Source organism: Microtus ochrogaster, chromosome 24 (assembly GCF_000317375.1).
Source record: "Microtus ochrogaster isolate Prairie Vole_2 chromosome 24, MicOch1.0, whole genome shotgun sequence".
In the NCBI taxonomy this organism is placed as follows: Eukaryota; Metazoa; Chordata; class Mammalia; order Rodentia; family Cricetidae; genus Microtus; species Microtus ochrogaster.
The window spans coordinates 15,334,585-15,351,640 of record NC_022024.1 but is presented as its reverse complement, the minus strand read 5'-3'; the positions used below and the strand labels follow the sequence as shown (position 1 = coordinate 15,351,640).

Here is a 17,056-nt window from a genome sequence, read left to right as displayed (position 1 = left end):
CACACAGAGAGGATGACTGTGAGCAGAAGGGACCACAGACACACAGCGTGTTTGCTTTGCATCTTCTAACCTACTCTACCAAGATTTTCTCACTTAGTTCTTCTAGCCCTGTGAAGTTGCTATTCATCTCTGATGGAGATGCAGACACTGAGGGACACAGAGGTGAAGTAATTTAATTTGTCCAGCATCACACAGCTAAGTGATGGCAGAGCCCAGGGCCTGGCTCCAGACCTCGGCCACATCAGTACCATTTTTGGTAGGCTGTGCTTTTCTGTATCAGAGATACTCGCGCATTGTGCTCAGGGTTGGATGGTGGGAAGCCCTTAGTGGAAGAGCCGAGCAAAAGGGACAGGCAACCTGGTGACACCTAGCAGGAAGAGATTTCCCGTCTTGGAGTTTGAAAGATCTTTTCACTTCTGCTCTTGCTCTTTCTGTCCAGTCTCCTGCACCAGCAACTCCCAAGAGCATCCACCGAAGACACCGGGAGACATTTTTCAAGACTCCCGGCAGCCTTGGAGACCCTGTTTTTAGGAGAAGAGAAAGGAACCAATCCCGAAACACTAGCTCGGCCCAGAGACGACTCGAAATCTCAAGCAGCGGGCCTGACTAACCTGCTGCTTCAGTGGGTGGGGTGGCCTCGGCCCCTGAAGTTTCCCACGCCCCAGACAATGTCCGAAATGGAACACACACAGGCTGTCCAGGTCCTCAGCCTGTGTCCTTCCTCTCTGGCATCCACTGGTTCTGCTAACTTCTCAATATCACAACTCGCCTATTTGCCTGAAAGTAATTGTTACTAATTATGCATCTAACACCAGCTAGAGCTCGGGCTCTGCCTGTCACAGCAGCAGTACTGGCCGACTGGTGTGGTCTGCTTCAAGAATCATCCGAGTGCTGGAAGTCATTCCTGACAGGCTGCTGGAGCCTTGCAGTTTTTCTGAAGTGGGGGGGGCTGTCTAGCACTTAACCAGGGCAAGCGTTGGCGATGTGCGTCTCACAGCCCTCAGTGAGTCTGTAGTGAGAACTTTCTCTGCAGCCTAAAACACACTACTGCGTCCTCAGGCTCTGGGGAGCCACCTTCAGTGACGAATCCTACGATGTTATTTATTTTGTTTCTGAAGTGGGACTTCCTGCACAAAGTTTACAACATCGGTCTAACACGTATTTTTTTTTTTTCAGGGTATCGCGACTTGAATGTTTAAGACTTTTTTTTTTGTATAATTTGCCCTGCACTTATTCTACAACTTATTAATAATGTGGATAAATGTATATACGTGACAGATGTCAAGACCGAAATAACTGTGAATGCTCCTCCACCTAGCTATTGCTGGATGGACTGCGCTCAGCCCGTCTGGGGACACGGGAGCCGAAACCGAAGTCTAGGTGCCTTGTGGCTTGTTTCTCCAGTAACCATGAATAGTGAGGTTTTACCGTTTGTTTAAAACAAAGCCGAACCTACTGTGCTCAGCTTCCTTTGCTCCATTCCATGCCCTGTGGTTTTTAAGTTGAACGTTCACTGTCCAGGGTCAGGTGTGTGCCTTCTCATGGTGGTCATTTGTAGTCAGCTGAATCAGGGTGACAGGAAGGGACGGAGGAGACTGGAGCCAGGCGAGAGTGTTGGTTGAATTATGAAGCATATTGATAACAGAAACATAAAGAGCAATAGCTAAGTCTTTTGTTTTTCATTTACTGATTTTCCTCAGATTTGGAGGGAGATGAGGGAAAATGGGCACATTCTGCCCATTTCCAAGAGTGTCCGTAAGTTCTGTGGCCCAGAAAAGGAACGGCGGGCACAGGGGTTGGCTGTGCTGACAGGTACAGTCCCAGAAGCTGTTTGCGCGCCTCCCTTTGTGAGCCACGTTGCTTTAGGGTTCCACATTGATTGGTGTTTTTACCTCGGTCTTCTCTCTTCAGAGTAAACCTCCTGTTCTTTTTCACTCCCTTTTCCCTCTTTTTTTCTTCCTGTGGTCCTCTCTTGAAACTTAGAGTCTTACTATAAGGCTGCTTTTTCTCTGTATTTTTTGTGCCCTATGAAATACCATATAAAAGTATAAAAAATATTAATTTAAGAGACTCTGGGAGCCTGAACAACACAGTTTTATGTTAAGTACAGGACATCTGTGGTCTTACTACCCAACAACAGCTTTGGAAAATGGGAAATGAGTGGCCAGATGTAACACATTCGCTACTTATCCAATTTTTTTTTTTTTTTTTTTGTCAACACTAAGCTTCTAAAGTTGTAAAATGGCATTACTCCCCTTTTTAAAAGTTGGTTTTTCCTTGAGTTAGTTGAAAACTGCGTGGCGGTGATGACTCTGAACCCACACCGCTGGTTCCTTTCCGGAACAGGGGAATTACCCTTTCTCAGATCATCGAACATGCAGCCAGTGGGTCCGCCGAAGCCTCTGGCATGTAAAACCTGCCCCAAAGCGTTTTCATCAAGACGTCCACATCTCCGTTGAAACACAAGCCTCTTCCCTTGTTCCCTGACAATGTTCATTTATTTTTCACTATGTGCTGTTCTTTACTATTAGAATTTTTACTGTTTGCAAATTGACCACATTAACCTCAGAGAACTTGTGATTCTTGAGAGGGTGTTGAGAAGCAATGTCATCAGTGAAAGACAACGTTACTTCTATGCGAGGGTCCCACATGCTCTGGCTTTTGACTCGTCCAGAAGGCCTGGTACCCTTTGTGGCTGCCCGGCTGGACTTGAGTACCTGGGGCAGAGAAGCAGTGGCAATCTAGAGTCTGTCATAGTCTAATTTAGGGCAAGAAGAAATAAACTGTTAGTGATCCTGCAGAGGACATGAGCTCTGAGTCAGCACAGAGGGGGTGCGCGGCCTCTAACGATGCTATCCAGGGTTTGAGAAACCCTTGCATTCTGGTACAAGAGTTGGGGGTATAACTTTTATACTTGAACCTACCTACCAAGTTTACATTGCTCAATGTAAGGTGCTATTTCTGTATTTAAATAACGTTAATATAAGGCTGCTTCCTGCTTACCTTACTGCACTGCTAGGTTCTTGTAGGTGTTAGTATTATTGCTGCTTACCGCACTGTTTCCATAGTTTTTGGCTCTGCTCTTTCCCTGTGGCTGTGTTATCTGTAGCCATCTGCTTGTAACTTTCCTACATGTAAACCAGTCTTTCCTTTTAGAAAAATACTAAGCTTTATAAAGTAGCAATGATAATAAAGGCATTTAGTAAGAAATGTTATATTACTCTTTTAAACGTTTTCATTTATTTTGTGTGTGTGTTGGCGGTGGTATGCCATGGCACGTGGGTGGCGGTCAGGCGACAACTTGTAGGAGTCAGTTAACCCCTCAATTGCGGGTCCTGGTTGGGCTCACTGGCAAGCACCTTTGCCTGCTGAGACATCCCACAGGCCCTGTGTATTTCCTGGTGGATTTTCTCTGCAGAAATTGCTAACAGTAGCTGTTACAGCCACGTGGATGCTTCCTGTGGCTCTCACACACCAGAGACAGCTGCATCGGGCTGACCTGAGAGCTTGGGAGGGTTAGGACCATGCTGTTGGCCTTGCGTCGGCTCTGTCCAGCTGGAAGTTTAGAGCCTCCAGACTGGACTGACATTCAGCAGCCACAAATGAGACCACCTCCCCAGCTCCTCTTGTCCATGATGTTAACGACTTGTCGGTCTAACTCAGGCTCATTTTCATTCATCCCAAAGTCCGTTATTCACATGGATGTTGCTTAGCTCTCTAGACTCACAGGGTGTGGTCCATGGTGCCTGGGTGTTACTTCCGCTGCCACATAGTTAGGGGGAGCAGGCAGATACTTGAGCTGGTGAGATGGTTTGAAAGACGATGGCTCACGAAAGGGGTGGCACTGTTAGGAGGTGTGGCCTTGTTGGAGTCCGGTGTGGTCTTCTTGGAGGAAGTGTCACTGTGGAGACGGGTTTTGACATCTCACGTATGCTCAAAATACCACCAGTGTCTCAGTCCACTTCCTGTTGCCTGCAAGCCGAGATGTAGGACTTTCAGCTCCCTGTCCAGCTCCATGCCTGCCTGCATGCCACCATGTCCCACCATGATGATAATAGAATAAACTTCTGACACTAAGCCACCCAATGGAATGTTTTCCTTTATAAGAGTTGCCATGGTCGTGGTGTGCCTTCACATCAATAGAAATTCTAACTAAGAAAGCTGGTTTACACAGAGATGGCTTGTGTCTGAACATCTACAACACAGGCAATATATTTTCCTCCAGCCGCTGTTCCTCCTTCATGGTTTCCACATAAACAAGCCCCAGGCTGACCATATCCCCTTCACCCACAGCCAGTGTCCTTTCTCCTGACTAAGAAAGCCCAACCGAACTCTAACCCTGGTCCAGCCATCTCCCCAGGCAAGTGAGTCACTGGGATCAGCGGATCAGCGTCCTGCTTCAGGAAGGGCTGGAGGCCAGCAACAGGGAACGCCTCCCCTCATTCCCTGTAGGCAAGGAGACCTGTGCGAGTCTGATGCCCTCACCGAATCTATTTCCAGTTCTGCATCCTCAAGCTTTTCACAACCTTGAGGGTGAGGGGACTCAATAGATGTGGAATTTGTTTTTTGTAAAACCATCAGTTCTGCGGAGCTCAACACTTGCTGAAAGAATATTTGCTGTAATTGGTGCTCTAGCTACAATTTACAATTTAATATTCTATCACAGTGTCCTCCTGTTGTCCAGAAGGCCCACGTCAGTAGATGGTCACTGAGGTTTAATATTTCATACTTAAAAAGTGGTTCTGGTGGGTAATTTGTGTGGGTGCTAAGTTTGGATTGATTCTGTGTCTTTTCTGGCCTGAATGCTTCCAAACTTAGGAAATCATACCAAAAACTAAAATGGTTTCCATTCTCCCACACGGAAGTCTGTGACTCTGTGCAGCCCACTAGCAACCCCTCATCTCAGTGGCTCTTGTAAGCCAGTGTTCTGGTGTAAATGGGTGTTAAGAGTAGAAAGTGGAAAACATTAATCAATTAGACAATGTCTGGGGAGGGGGTGCACTCCTCATGTGCCTACAGAAATAGGGGCAGGGACAGGTGTCAACATCTGCTGTCCTTCCTCTATCACTTCTGTGTTTTTGAGGAGGTGTTTCTCAGCCTTCACAGTCCACTGTAGGCAGAGACTGCTTGTTCATTTCCTGGCCACCCAGACCCAAAATAATCACAGAAACTGTATTAATTACAACACCGCTTGGCCAATAGCTTAGGCTTCTTATGAACTAACTCTTACATCTTAATTAACCCATTTCTATTCATCTATGTAGTGCCACGTGGCTGTGGCCTATGGTAAGGTTCCATCCGGCGGCTACATGGTGTCTCCCCGACTCTGCCTTCTTCTAGAGTTTAGTTTTTCTGCCTAGGTCTATTTTGCCCTGTCACGGGCCAAAGCGGCTTTTTTATTAACCAATGGTAATAAAACATATTCACAGCATACAGAGGAAAATTCCACACAGTCCACCTGTCTCTGCCATCCCTCCTCTGGCTCTGGAGTTACAGATGTACACTCTGTGGGTGCCTGGGATTTGAACTCCAGTCCTCATGCTTGCCTGCCAAGCACTTTACCCACTGAGCCACCGCCCTAGCTTCACAGTTCACTGCAAGATTACAGACTTAAGTTAGTGAGTGTATTTGACTTAAAAACTGACTTGAGTATGAAAATGTTCTCGCGTTTTATAAGACACTATTCAGAAAAGCAATGAATCGATGCCCCAAGCCCTCTAAAGCTAACTTAATACTTAATTCCTAAGGGTAGAGGTCATATGTGACTTATTTTTTTGCCTTATGATTGCCTCAAAGGCATATCTCCAAAACACTGAAGTAACGGTGTTTCCATAAAATTTTTATTAAAAAAAAAACAAAAAAACGCTTCAGAGGGCTATTTCATTACATGGTTTTAGTAGCAACAATTACCTAAAACTATCACGAAGCATTTACATTTTAATTCAGAAGAATGGGCTCTGCGGTATAACCAATGCTTATAAGATGAATTTGGTCCTGATAGTCTTCCCTTTAACTTTCACACATCCTGGACAGCATTCTGTAACTTGCTGTCACGTGCTTTCCAGTCCCAAGCTGCGTCCAATTTGCCTTGCCAGCCGTGTGAGTCACCCGCCACTGACGGCTGCCACTCATCCCTACTCCCTGTCTGTTTCTCACCCCAGGGACTGAAAACCTGGCAACTGATTCCCAGATGCCACTGCTGCCAGACCTCTGAAAAGATCTTGACACATCTACTCATCACACAAGACTGGGAGACAGACAGAAGGACACCGGGGCTGTTCTCGCAGTAGAAGCTGGGAGACAGAAGGACACCGGGGCTGTTCTCACAGTAGAAGAAGCCTAAGCTGCAGGGATGCATTTGAACAAAAAAAAAAACTTTGAAAAGGAGCAAAGTGGTTGGTTGATGATCACAATGGCCATCTTCTTTGATGTAGCAATCTGTGGGCAAAGCCAGCAAAATCGGACTTCATCAGAGTTACTATACCTTATCATGGTAACTGAAATTTGAACCAGGTTCCTGAAAAGTTGATGGTGTCTAAATGCTGGTATGCCTGTATATCACAAATTCTGTGACTGGAATTAATTTTGTATTTTTTTTAAAAGATTTATTTATTTCTTATGTATACAACATTCTGCCTCCATGTATGCCCGCACACCAGAAGAGGGCGCCAGATCTCACTACAGATGGTTGTGAGCCACCATGTGGTTGCTGGGAATTGAACTCAGGACCTCTGGAAGAGCAGTCGGTGCTCTTAACCACCGAGCCATCTCTCCAGCCCCTTAATTTTGTATTTTAAACCTGCATTTTATTTGAAGACTCTTTAGTGGAGAATCTCGACCCGTGTGCTACTTACTCTCAGGCAACTGGGAGGCTTTCAGTGACCAGTGTTCCTAAACATAGCTTAAACAGACTTAGACATCGACAGTCCCAGTGAGGGCCTGAGGTAGGAGGAGCCAGATCATTTCCAACAGTTTCCATCCAGCTTGTTCCAATGACTCCTTCTGACTTGCCTTGCTCCCTGCATCCTTTTTTTTCTCTCCTAGGCTGCAGCAGGTATAGCCCCACACAAGCCGAGTTCAAGTGAAGAAAAGAGGTAACTGTTTGGAAATCCTTCCCCTCCGGATTCCTCAGAAAGTCTCTCTTCAGTTCTCATAAACCCTGACTGGAATAGGCATCTTCTATAGTTTAAATAGAGGTTTCACAGGCCCCCCTCTCTTAGATAAAGAGCTGCAGGCAGTTAGCAACAGCTGCAAACAGAGAGGGAATGAGTCCTCCCGCATGTCCCCTAATTATATTCCCAGTACCAAGTAGTCAGCCCTAAAACATACCATACATATAATCAGTATTAAATGGTTGTATTGAGACATATATTGTTATATAACAATAATTTTAAAAGTTCATGAATTTGAGGAGAGTGTTAAGGGAGCTTGAGGGGAGTTGGAGGAAGAAGGGGGCAATGGTGCAGTTACATTCTAATTAAAAGTAAAATAAAATTAAAGACATACATAGTTTTCCCCAAGGTCCATATGTTAGCCCCTTGGATGTCAAGGACAGCATCATTGGCACATGGTGCCATCTTTGGAAGGTCTGGCCTAGTGGGAGATCCTTGCATCATTGAAAGATATATCCTTGTAGGCAGAGTTCTATGTGTCTCAGCAACCACTCCCAAATAACCACTCAGAGACTTAATATTATAAACGTTTAGCCAATAGCTCAGGCTTATTACTGCCTAGCTCTTACATCTTAAATGAATCCATATTTCGTATCTAGGTTCTACCATGTGGCTCATGGCTTTTTACCTCATTGTCTGCACATCCTGCTTCCTCTGTGTCCAGCTTGAGACTCCTCTGACTCCAACCTCCTTCTTCCCAGTGTCCTTAGTCTGGTTCTCCCAACTAATGTTATCCTGTCCAGCTATTGACCAGTCAGTTTCTCTATTAAACCAATCACAGCAACATATATTCACATGGTATAAAGAAATATACCACATGTCCCTGACACAAGAATAAGCCCCTGATCACCGCTTCTCTCCCTCTGCTCCAGCACTTGCACTGTGACCTTTTTCTTTGACACATATTCCTGCCATCATCATCTACTGCTCTCAAAAGTGAGCCAATGTAAGTGCCTTGCCTTTGGATCTATAAAACTGTGAACTCAATTAATGGTTTGCATGTATAAGTTAGCTAATGCCAGTGCTTTATCACAGTAATGAATGGCTGAAACAACACTCACTTTGGACCAGTTAGGTCTAGACAAGATTCTCTTTCCTATTGGATGAAACTGGCTCTATAAAGGGAGGTTGACCCCCGAACAAAATTCAGCCCAGTTAAAATGGAAAATGAAGCAACTTGATACTGGCCAACTACAGCGACTTCACTCTGTACTCCCTTCCCTGAGGTGGCAGGACATCAAACCGTAAGACGTGATGATCAGATTGCCAGTCCCTACCCTTATAAACTACTGTCAACCAAAATATGTATTCCCTTCTGCTCCTGGGTCCCCGTTATCCCTTTTGACATCACTGTGAGTTCCTTGGCTACCATGACCAACTCTATAAAATACTGCTGGGCCTTCTTCATGCAGATCCAGAGCTTCAACCAGGCTTTTTGCCCACCTCCCATCATGTTCGCCAACACTGGCATTCACAAAGAAATTGCAACTTTACACACAGCCCAGGGATCCAAGACTTGCAAATCTGCCTCTGGGTTTTTCAGCCACAAAAATTTATTTTAGGTGAGAATATCCATGACCCCACATCCTACAAAGTTTGCGTTTTGGGGCTGCCATCAATAAAACTTCAACTTGGCATGAAAAGGCAATGGGCTTTTTCAACCCACAAGTGTGTTTTGGTCAAGTGATTCAATCATTTCAAGGGCATGCATCTTAGAGAAGCATAAAAAAACTAATATATAAAGATGCTTATTGTAAACCCACGAAAACAAAAATTGAAGGCCTCAATGACATAGATAAATTGTATCTATCCACACAATGCACTACTGCTGAATAAATGGAATGTCTAGAGCTGTATACAGCAATATGGACACATCTGAAAACATCCACGGTTGAGTGGGAATAGAGATTAGATTTTACAACATTTTAAATTTAAGGCACGTTTGCAGCAAATATAGGCAAGGATAAAGTGCACGCACATACACACACACACACACACATACACACATGCATGCATGCACATACACACATACACACCCTGACAACAACAGATTATTCCAGACTGGGAGAGCACGGGGCAGGAAGGGCTTCTGAGAGGTCTTCAACTGAAATATCCTGTTTCCCTTAAAGCAAAGGGAACTGAGGTCACTTTGGCAAATGGCAGACATCACCCCGGGATAAGCAAATACCTGTGTCTGTACGTCTCTGTGTGATGAACTAACGATTTTATAAAAATTATGCCCATTTTTGCCTGTGGGGCTCCTATACGTGGACTTTGCATGGAGCCGTGGGTTATCAGGCTAGCCCTAGTATCTCCTGCAGCTTCCGGCGGGAAGTTTGCACATCCTCTCACACAGAGCTCTGAGAGGCCAGGATTTACTTGTTGCCCAGAAATATGGGAGGAAGCGATGTGTGTGCCTTTGGGCCAGAAGTTCGGAGATAGCGCTCATGGCTTTATTTACCCTTAGCCAGGAAACCTGTGTCCCGGACCAGGGTCATTTGGCCACACCAGGCCTGAAACAAGAAACAGACGCATGGCCAGGCCAGCCTATAGGGAGCAAGCCAGTGAGCAGACAGAATACATTTTTCAAGCTTCGGAGGTTTGGGGCTGCCTGCTACCTCTGTCTAATTTATGGCTATGCCGTCTGACACTATTTCAGAGTGTCATAGGAAACACAGGATCCAATAGGACACAATTGCTGTGAGAAAGACAAGGTTTTCAGAATGAGTATGAATCTCCCAACAAACATCTTTTTTTTTAATTCATAAGACATTAAAGAACTCAGTAAATTCAATATTGAAAACGTGGTATACATGCATGCATGCACGTTTGTGCATGTGGTGTAGTTACACATCTGTGTCTGCATAGGCACGAGGTTAAAGCAGGATGTCCGGGCCCTGCTGTATCACTTGCCACCTCGTTTCTTTGGGACAGGGTTTCTCGCTGAACCAAAGCTAGGCTGGTAGCCAGCTAGCTCCAGGGAACCCTTGGCCACTGTCTCCCACAGCACTGAAGTTGCAGGATGAAGGGCTACTCCATGAGTGCTGGGGATTTGAACTCGGGACCTCACTCTTGTACTACGGCGCCATCATCTCAGCCCCGGCACTGGGAATGTCATTATGTCCCTACTACTTCTGGAGAGCTGCATCGCAGACTGGCTTTACAGGCAAACCAGTGGCTTTGCCAGGCGTGAGCACACTTTGGAAAGGACTGGTAATATACCAATCATTCTCTTTGTGCCCTCAAACTCCATTTGTGTTCTAAGATCTGTTTGCCTAGTCTCTGGTGAGCTGCTCTCTCTCCCTCCCCCATCTCTAAGTCCTTTCTCCCACCATAAAAATACAAACCATCTCGAGTGCACTGGAAGGTGACGTGTATACTGCCTGGGGGTGGGGACCACAGGGTCCCCTGTCATAGGGGTGACAGCAGGGCCACTATGCTGAGAACCTGTCTGTCAATCAACAAATGAGGATCAAATATATTTCCAGGTCCCAGGGTCTCCAACTATTTTGCCGTCAATGTCTTAAATAGGACCCAGCCTGCTGTCCACTGATGGAAAAGAGAAAATTATTGACAACAGAAAAGGTAAGCTAAGGAACTAAAGATTATTTTTCCAAATTGGATTAGCCTTGCCTCATAAAATTTCTTCTATTCCCACTATATTTCTGGAGTTTATATTTCTTTTTTTTTTTAAGATTTATTTATTATGTATACAACATTCTGCCTCCATGTATGCCCGAACGCCAGAAGAGGGCGCCAATCTTATTACAGATGGTTGTGAGCCATCATGTGGTTGCTGGGAATTGAACTCATGACCTCTGGAAGAGCAGCCAGTGCTCTTAACCACTGAGCCATCTCCAGCCCTGGAGTTTATATTTCTGGTATGTAGAAAATGTAATAAATACAGACAATCATCGAAGCTGGTTCCTGTCACGTGGCAATAACAAGGGTACAGCCTGGGCGTGTAAAGTGACTATCTAAAGCCTCAAATAGCGAAGAGGCAAATCTCAAAACGCAACATTTGTTTTGAATGTTTAACTATTGATCAACATTTTAAATACGTTTGCATTTTTATGAGTAACGAAAATGAACATAGCTAAAGCCTCATATTCAAGCAAAAAAGTGACACTTGAATTTAGTTCGTTTATTTTGCTTGAGAAATGTGTGCATGGATTTTTACAAACCACACACCACTATGTGTATAACACAAGGCGTTTGAAACATTGCCTTACAAAACGCGAGAGTGGTAAGTCTGTTGGGGAACTGAGATTTGAAGATTAATCAGCTCGAGGAAGAAGGAGAAATATGTGAAAATTACTCATCTAAAAACGCTTTTTAAACAGCTGGTGTATATCAAGTCGCCATTCTATTGGTATTGCACTGTATTGTATATACGAGAAGAGTGATGAGTTTTGTCTTGATATTTGTGAATATTTTCACAAGCCCCCGGGAAACTTTCATGGGATCTTTCAAACTGCACAGCCCTGCCACCTCCTCCCGCTCCCGGCGGGTTCCCAGCACTGTCCACGAGGTGGCGGTAGTGTCCGTACAGCGTGGCCCGTCTCCACAGCCAGATGTTTCTAAACCATTTCCCTTGCAACCAATACATTAAATAAACTTCACATCGCCCTTGAATTATGACATATCCAGGGTGAACAACGGCTGGATCTCAAAATATTTCATTAAGTTTTCCTGTCATGTGACAAACTATACCAGGGATTTTTCTCCTCCACCTGGGACAGACTGGGACGTTAAATTCATTTTTTATATATACCACGCTGCTGCCTTTGTCTTCCCTAGTGCTTACACACTTGACTCACTCCCCCGTTCCAGTTGCTAAGCAACTAAGAGAGCTTTGTTTTTCCTAAACACTAGCCATTAACTGCCCTCATTTTCTCTAAACCAGAACAATGGCTGCCGACCAGATTCCCGCCTCTTTCTAAAATCCCAGGGCAGGACGCTTATGACTCTCGTTAACAGCATGGTAAATCGCATCACAAAGGGTAAAGGCAGGAGAAGGAAACTAGAACATATGCTTCTCTCCACACACCGGACTCACACATTGCACTGAGGGCTCATTCTGCCTGAACAAGATCACAGTTTTATTGAGCATTTATTACACACAAGATACTCTGCAACATGTATATTTCTTTTAATAGTAAATGCAAAAAAAAAAAAAAACCACCAAACCACCCCACTCTGCTTTCTGGAGTTTTTTATACCCCTGTATGAAAGGCATTGCATTTTGAGAGCAGGAAATGAAAACACTACTCCAATAACCATTCATACGGCCATCTTAGGCGTAATGGGAACATACGCACTTATTTCAAAGCAGGGTCTCACTATGCAGCCCCTGCTGGCATTGAGTCCCTGGTCCTCCTGCCTCGACTTCCCAAGTATTGACGTCACAGGCGCATGTAGCAATGCCTGGAGGTAAATGTATTGTTTTTAAAATTTCTTCCATTTTTGCTTTATGTCTGGGGACCGTGTGTGTGATGTTCAAGCAGACCGAATGAGGCAAAGATCCCCTAAGACTGGAGTTACAGGTGGTTGTGAGCCACCATATGGAAGCCAGAATCGAACTCTGGTCCTCTGAAAGAGCAGCTAGAGCTCTTTTCTTTTTTAATTTTTTTTACAGTTTTTTTTATTGATTTATTGAGCTATATATTTTTCTCTGCTCCCCCCTCCCCTTCTCCCCTCTCCCATGGTCCCCATGCTCACAATTTTCTTGTCTTTTTCTACATCCCATGTAGATTAGATCCATGTATGTCTCTCTTAGGGTCTTCATTGTTGTCTAGTTTCTCTGGGATTGTGAATTGTAGGCTGTTTTTGTTTGTTTTTTTTGTTTTGTTTTGTTTTTTGTAGTTGTTTTTTTTTTTTCTTTCTTGCTTTATGTCTAAAAGCCACTCTTGAGTGAGTACATGTGATATTTGCCTTTCTGGGTCTGGGTTACCTCACTCAATATGATGTTTTCTAGATCCATCCATTTGCCCACAAATTTCAAGATGTCATTGGGTTTTTTTCCTACTGTGTAGTACTCCATTGTGTAAATGTACCACATTTCCCTTATCCATTCCTCAGTAGAGGGGCATCTAGGTTGTTTCCAGGTTCTAGCTATGACAAACAAAGCTGCTATGAACATAGTTGAGCACATGTCCTTGTGCACGATCAAGCATACTTTGGATATATACCCAAAAGTGGTATTATTGGGTCTTGAGGAAGGTTGTTTCCTAATTTTCTGAGAAATTGCCACACTGATATCCAAAGGGGCTGACCCAGCTTGCACTCCCACCAGCAATGCAGAAGTGTTCCCTTTACTCCACAACCTCTCCAGCATAAGTTGTCGTCAGTGTTTTTGATCTTGGCCATTCTTACAGGTGTAAGATGGAATCCCAGAGTTGTTCTGATTTGCAGCCAGCACCCTTAATTACCAAGTCATGTCTCCAGCCTGCAAATTTATTATTTATTTTTCGATATTCAGTTTTTCAAGACAAGGTTTCTCTGTGTAGCCCTGGTTCTCGGAACTTGCTCTGTAGACCAAATTAACCTCAAACTCACAGATCTGCCTGACTCTGCCTCCCAAGTGCTGGGATTAAAGGCACCACCATGCCTGGCCTATTTTTTGTAGGTTTTTTTTTTTATTTTGTTTTAATATTCAAGACTGGAGATGCAGCACCCACAAAAGTTAAAATATTTGTCCTTCAGAGAACAAGAACGTGGCAAAGGTGTATCCTGCCACAGTCAGAATAAAAGAGCACATGACTTCTTGCTCACGTTGGATTTGGAATGTTTCAGTGGCTACTATTGTTCTATACCATTGTGCAACATGGGAAAATGGGACGAGAATCTCTGCACTAAAACTGGCAGGTCACCTTGAAGCGCGATGTGAAAATCTGCAGCCCCTACAGGAAGGGACTAGGTAGCTAGGGTTTGGGGTAGTACAACCTGGGAAGGTAGACCCCCTTATTTAGACTTTGGTTCTCCCTCTGTAAGAGTGAAAATGAGCGCTGTCTTCCTTGTGGGCATAATTTGAAGATTAGCATTGTATAGTAATTAGAATTTCCTTTCTTCCTATGCTGAATGAGTCCCACATGTATAATCACTCAAAACTTAGGTTTCCCTCTTATTGACAGCACACCCCTTTCAGAGTGACAAGCTGGTGGCGGTGTCACCATCTTTAACACGCTACCTTCAGGGTTACCCGAGGCTTCATCCTCGGTAAGCTAGAAGGAGGAAAGGAAAAAAGAAGAATGGGGGCTACTTAAAGCGAGACCTAGACATAGGACAGTTTGCTTTCATTTACACCTTATCAGCCAGAAGCTCAGGCAAATCAATATAGCCACACGCAAGAGACTTCAAGATTCAAGCCCTTGGAAGTTTGGCTAGACTCAGGTTAAACACTGCATACACTGTTTTCTTGAGATAAGACAGGCATCTGTTCTAAGCAATTCCAACCTCACAATGACCCTACAAAGGTCCTACCATTATCCCCAAGCATCGACAGGAGAATCAGGGCCGCCCAGCTTCAAGTGGCAGGGCCTAGATTTGAACACGGGCTGATAGGAATGTTCACGTATACATACTGTATGATTTGACCTTCAAAATGGGGAAGAAGAATACACACCCCAGGAACCTACAGCAGTAGGGGCCCTCAGTAATGCAGTACAGGACTGGCTACAGGCTCTGGAAAAAGCTATGAGCCAGCCCCTGCTGCATAGCTCACAGAAGACCATGGAGAGCTGTCTTAACGTTATAACTTCATTGGTAAATTTGAGATGATAGTTACATTAGGCACTTGGAAAAGATAGTGGTGCATAAATTCCCTTAGGCTGGAACTGTGGAGCCCAGGAACTTGTGAACCCCAAGTCACTCTGATGAGATCTGTCCTTTGGGGAACTGAGTTGTGTTCCACGTCCGTGCGACACTGGGCGTGCGCCTGGCACAGGACTGCCAGGCCTAGGCATCCCCTCTTGTCTCTCTCAGTGTTGCCGACACACACTGGCTCAGAGGAACACAGTCTGCAGAAACAGAGGAGAGAGTGGATCAGTGTCCTGGGGCTGTTAGGAAACTGCTGTGTGGAAGAGGAGACAGTGGGGAGTGACATTTCCTACCATTCTCCTCTGCAAATCCCTATAAGAGCCAAATAGGTTTTCCACGGTCTGAGTTTAACAGAAGAGGCCTGATTCCCGTCTTAAGGGCCTCTCTGCCGGGTCTTTCCGCCTATTTCCTTGCTCATGGATATCAGTTTCCTTTACTGTGGAAAATCTCTCAACTTTATAGTTCAGTGAGAGACCCCAAACCCGAATAACTAGGTGAAGCAATGTTTAGTTTGAATGTGTTTCAGCAAAGCGCTATCTGCCATTTTGCAAATACATGGGCGTATGTCATGAGCCGTTTCTTGCTTGATAAGGTAGCAAGGGAACTGGAGATCTCACTGCAGCGGGCACAGGGAAGTCTACAAGGGTGAGAGGGAAAAGCACCAACAATGAAATATTTCAGCAAGAATATATGAAGGAACACTACCCGTGCCCAGAGGAACCACCGCCCATGTCCAGTGGAAACACTCCCCGATGTGTAGCGTGGGCTGCTGCTCCTGGATGCTCTGCAGAAAGCTACTTTGTCAGAGCAAACATGGCAGCTCTTTTCTTACTAATGAGATTTCCTTGACTTAATTTTCTCCCTTACATTCGGTTTGTAACGGACACAATGGTTATACTGTGTGGTATGATGTCTCAACTATAAAAAGCCAGTCTAAAGATAAGAGACACAGCCTATCTCAGAAGAAAACATTGTGATTATAGTTCCAGGCTGACGTGACAACCTTTGCACTAGGCAAGATGAGAAAATTCATGAAGGGTACCTCCTTCCTCAGAAAACGCTGAGACTCAAAGCACAAAGCATGCCCTGGAGGTGCGCCAGGTCAGGGACGTAGATTTTTGAAAAAACAAAACAAAACAAAAAACAAAAACAAGAACACTCTGAGCCTGGAGGCTCTACTTGAAGTTGGGAATTAGATTCACAGGGTTAGGATCCCTGTGGCCCTTTGCCCATGGGTTAGCATTTCTGAGTCTCATTTTTTACTGCACACGATGAACCCCAGGCCCTGACACATAACCTGGATTTGAGGCATAGCAACATTCATTTCACCTTCTTAGATGTGTGTTTTCCACCAGTAGAATGCCAATTCGCACATGCTTAGGGAGTTACCTGATATTTGAAAACCACGTCTGTTTTTTGTTTCTGAAATTTTGCATGTAATTCACGTCTTGGTACTTCAAAGATATGCGGTGGCTGCCACGGTGAGCACTTAGCTGACTTTAGGTCATAGACCCACTTAGGATAGGACTTACACTTGCAAGTAGGCCTGGTGTCTCATGGCCATGGAAATAGATGTAGACTATCACAGAGAAGGGGTTGTCGGGGAGGAGCAGGGCAGAAAGACACTGGGGCCAGGGTCCTGATGGAAGATTTATATTAGCTCCGGGCTGCCTTCTTACATCTTGCTATGTCAGAAAAACAATCCCTTATTTGCCCCTGCGGCCATAGCTTGATCTCTACTGCTTACAGACAAATACATTCATATCAATTAATGAAAATGAAAACCATCCCGAGTAAGATAAGAGAGGATCCCCATCCTGTCCCAGGACAGAGTGTGGTAGAAAATAGAAAGCAGGAAATTAGAATTCACAGGCGTGGAGTGACTAGGGGATTTTTTAAGAATGGGATGCCTATGGGCTAGATGCTGTTTACAGTGGAGGATGGCTATCCTGTCTGCCATCCTCTCTGAGTTTTATGAATGGGATGCATGGAAACTAGGCTAGAGTTGAAGTTCTCACTAGCAAGAGGTCTAGCAGTAGGTGTGGAAGTGAAAGACCAGCATCAAG

General features: G+C 44.8%; 1 protein-coding gene across 1 annotated transcript in view; it reads left to right on the top strand.

The window, feature by feature from the left end:
- The window catches only part of E2f7 (E2F transcription factor 7), a 30,411-nt gene extending 29,801 nt beyond the window's left edge, over positions 1-610 (top strand). Inside the window, exon 13 of the mRNA XM_005358079.1 lies at positions 440-610. Within this exon, the coding sequence (XP_005358136.1) occupies positions 440-610 (171 nt within the window). The remainder of the gene's footprint in view (positions 1-439) is intronic.
- The last annotated feature ends 16,446 nt before the right edge of the window (positions 611-17,056 follow it).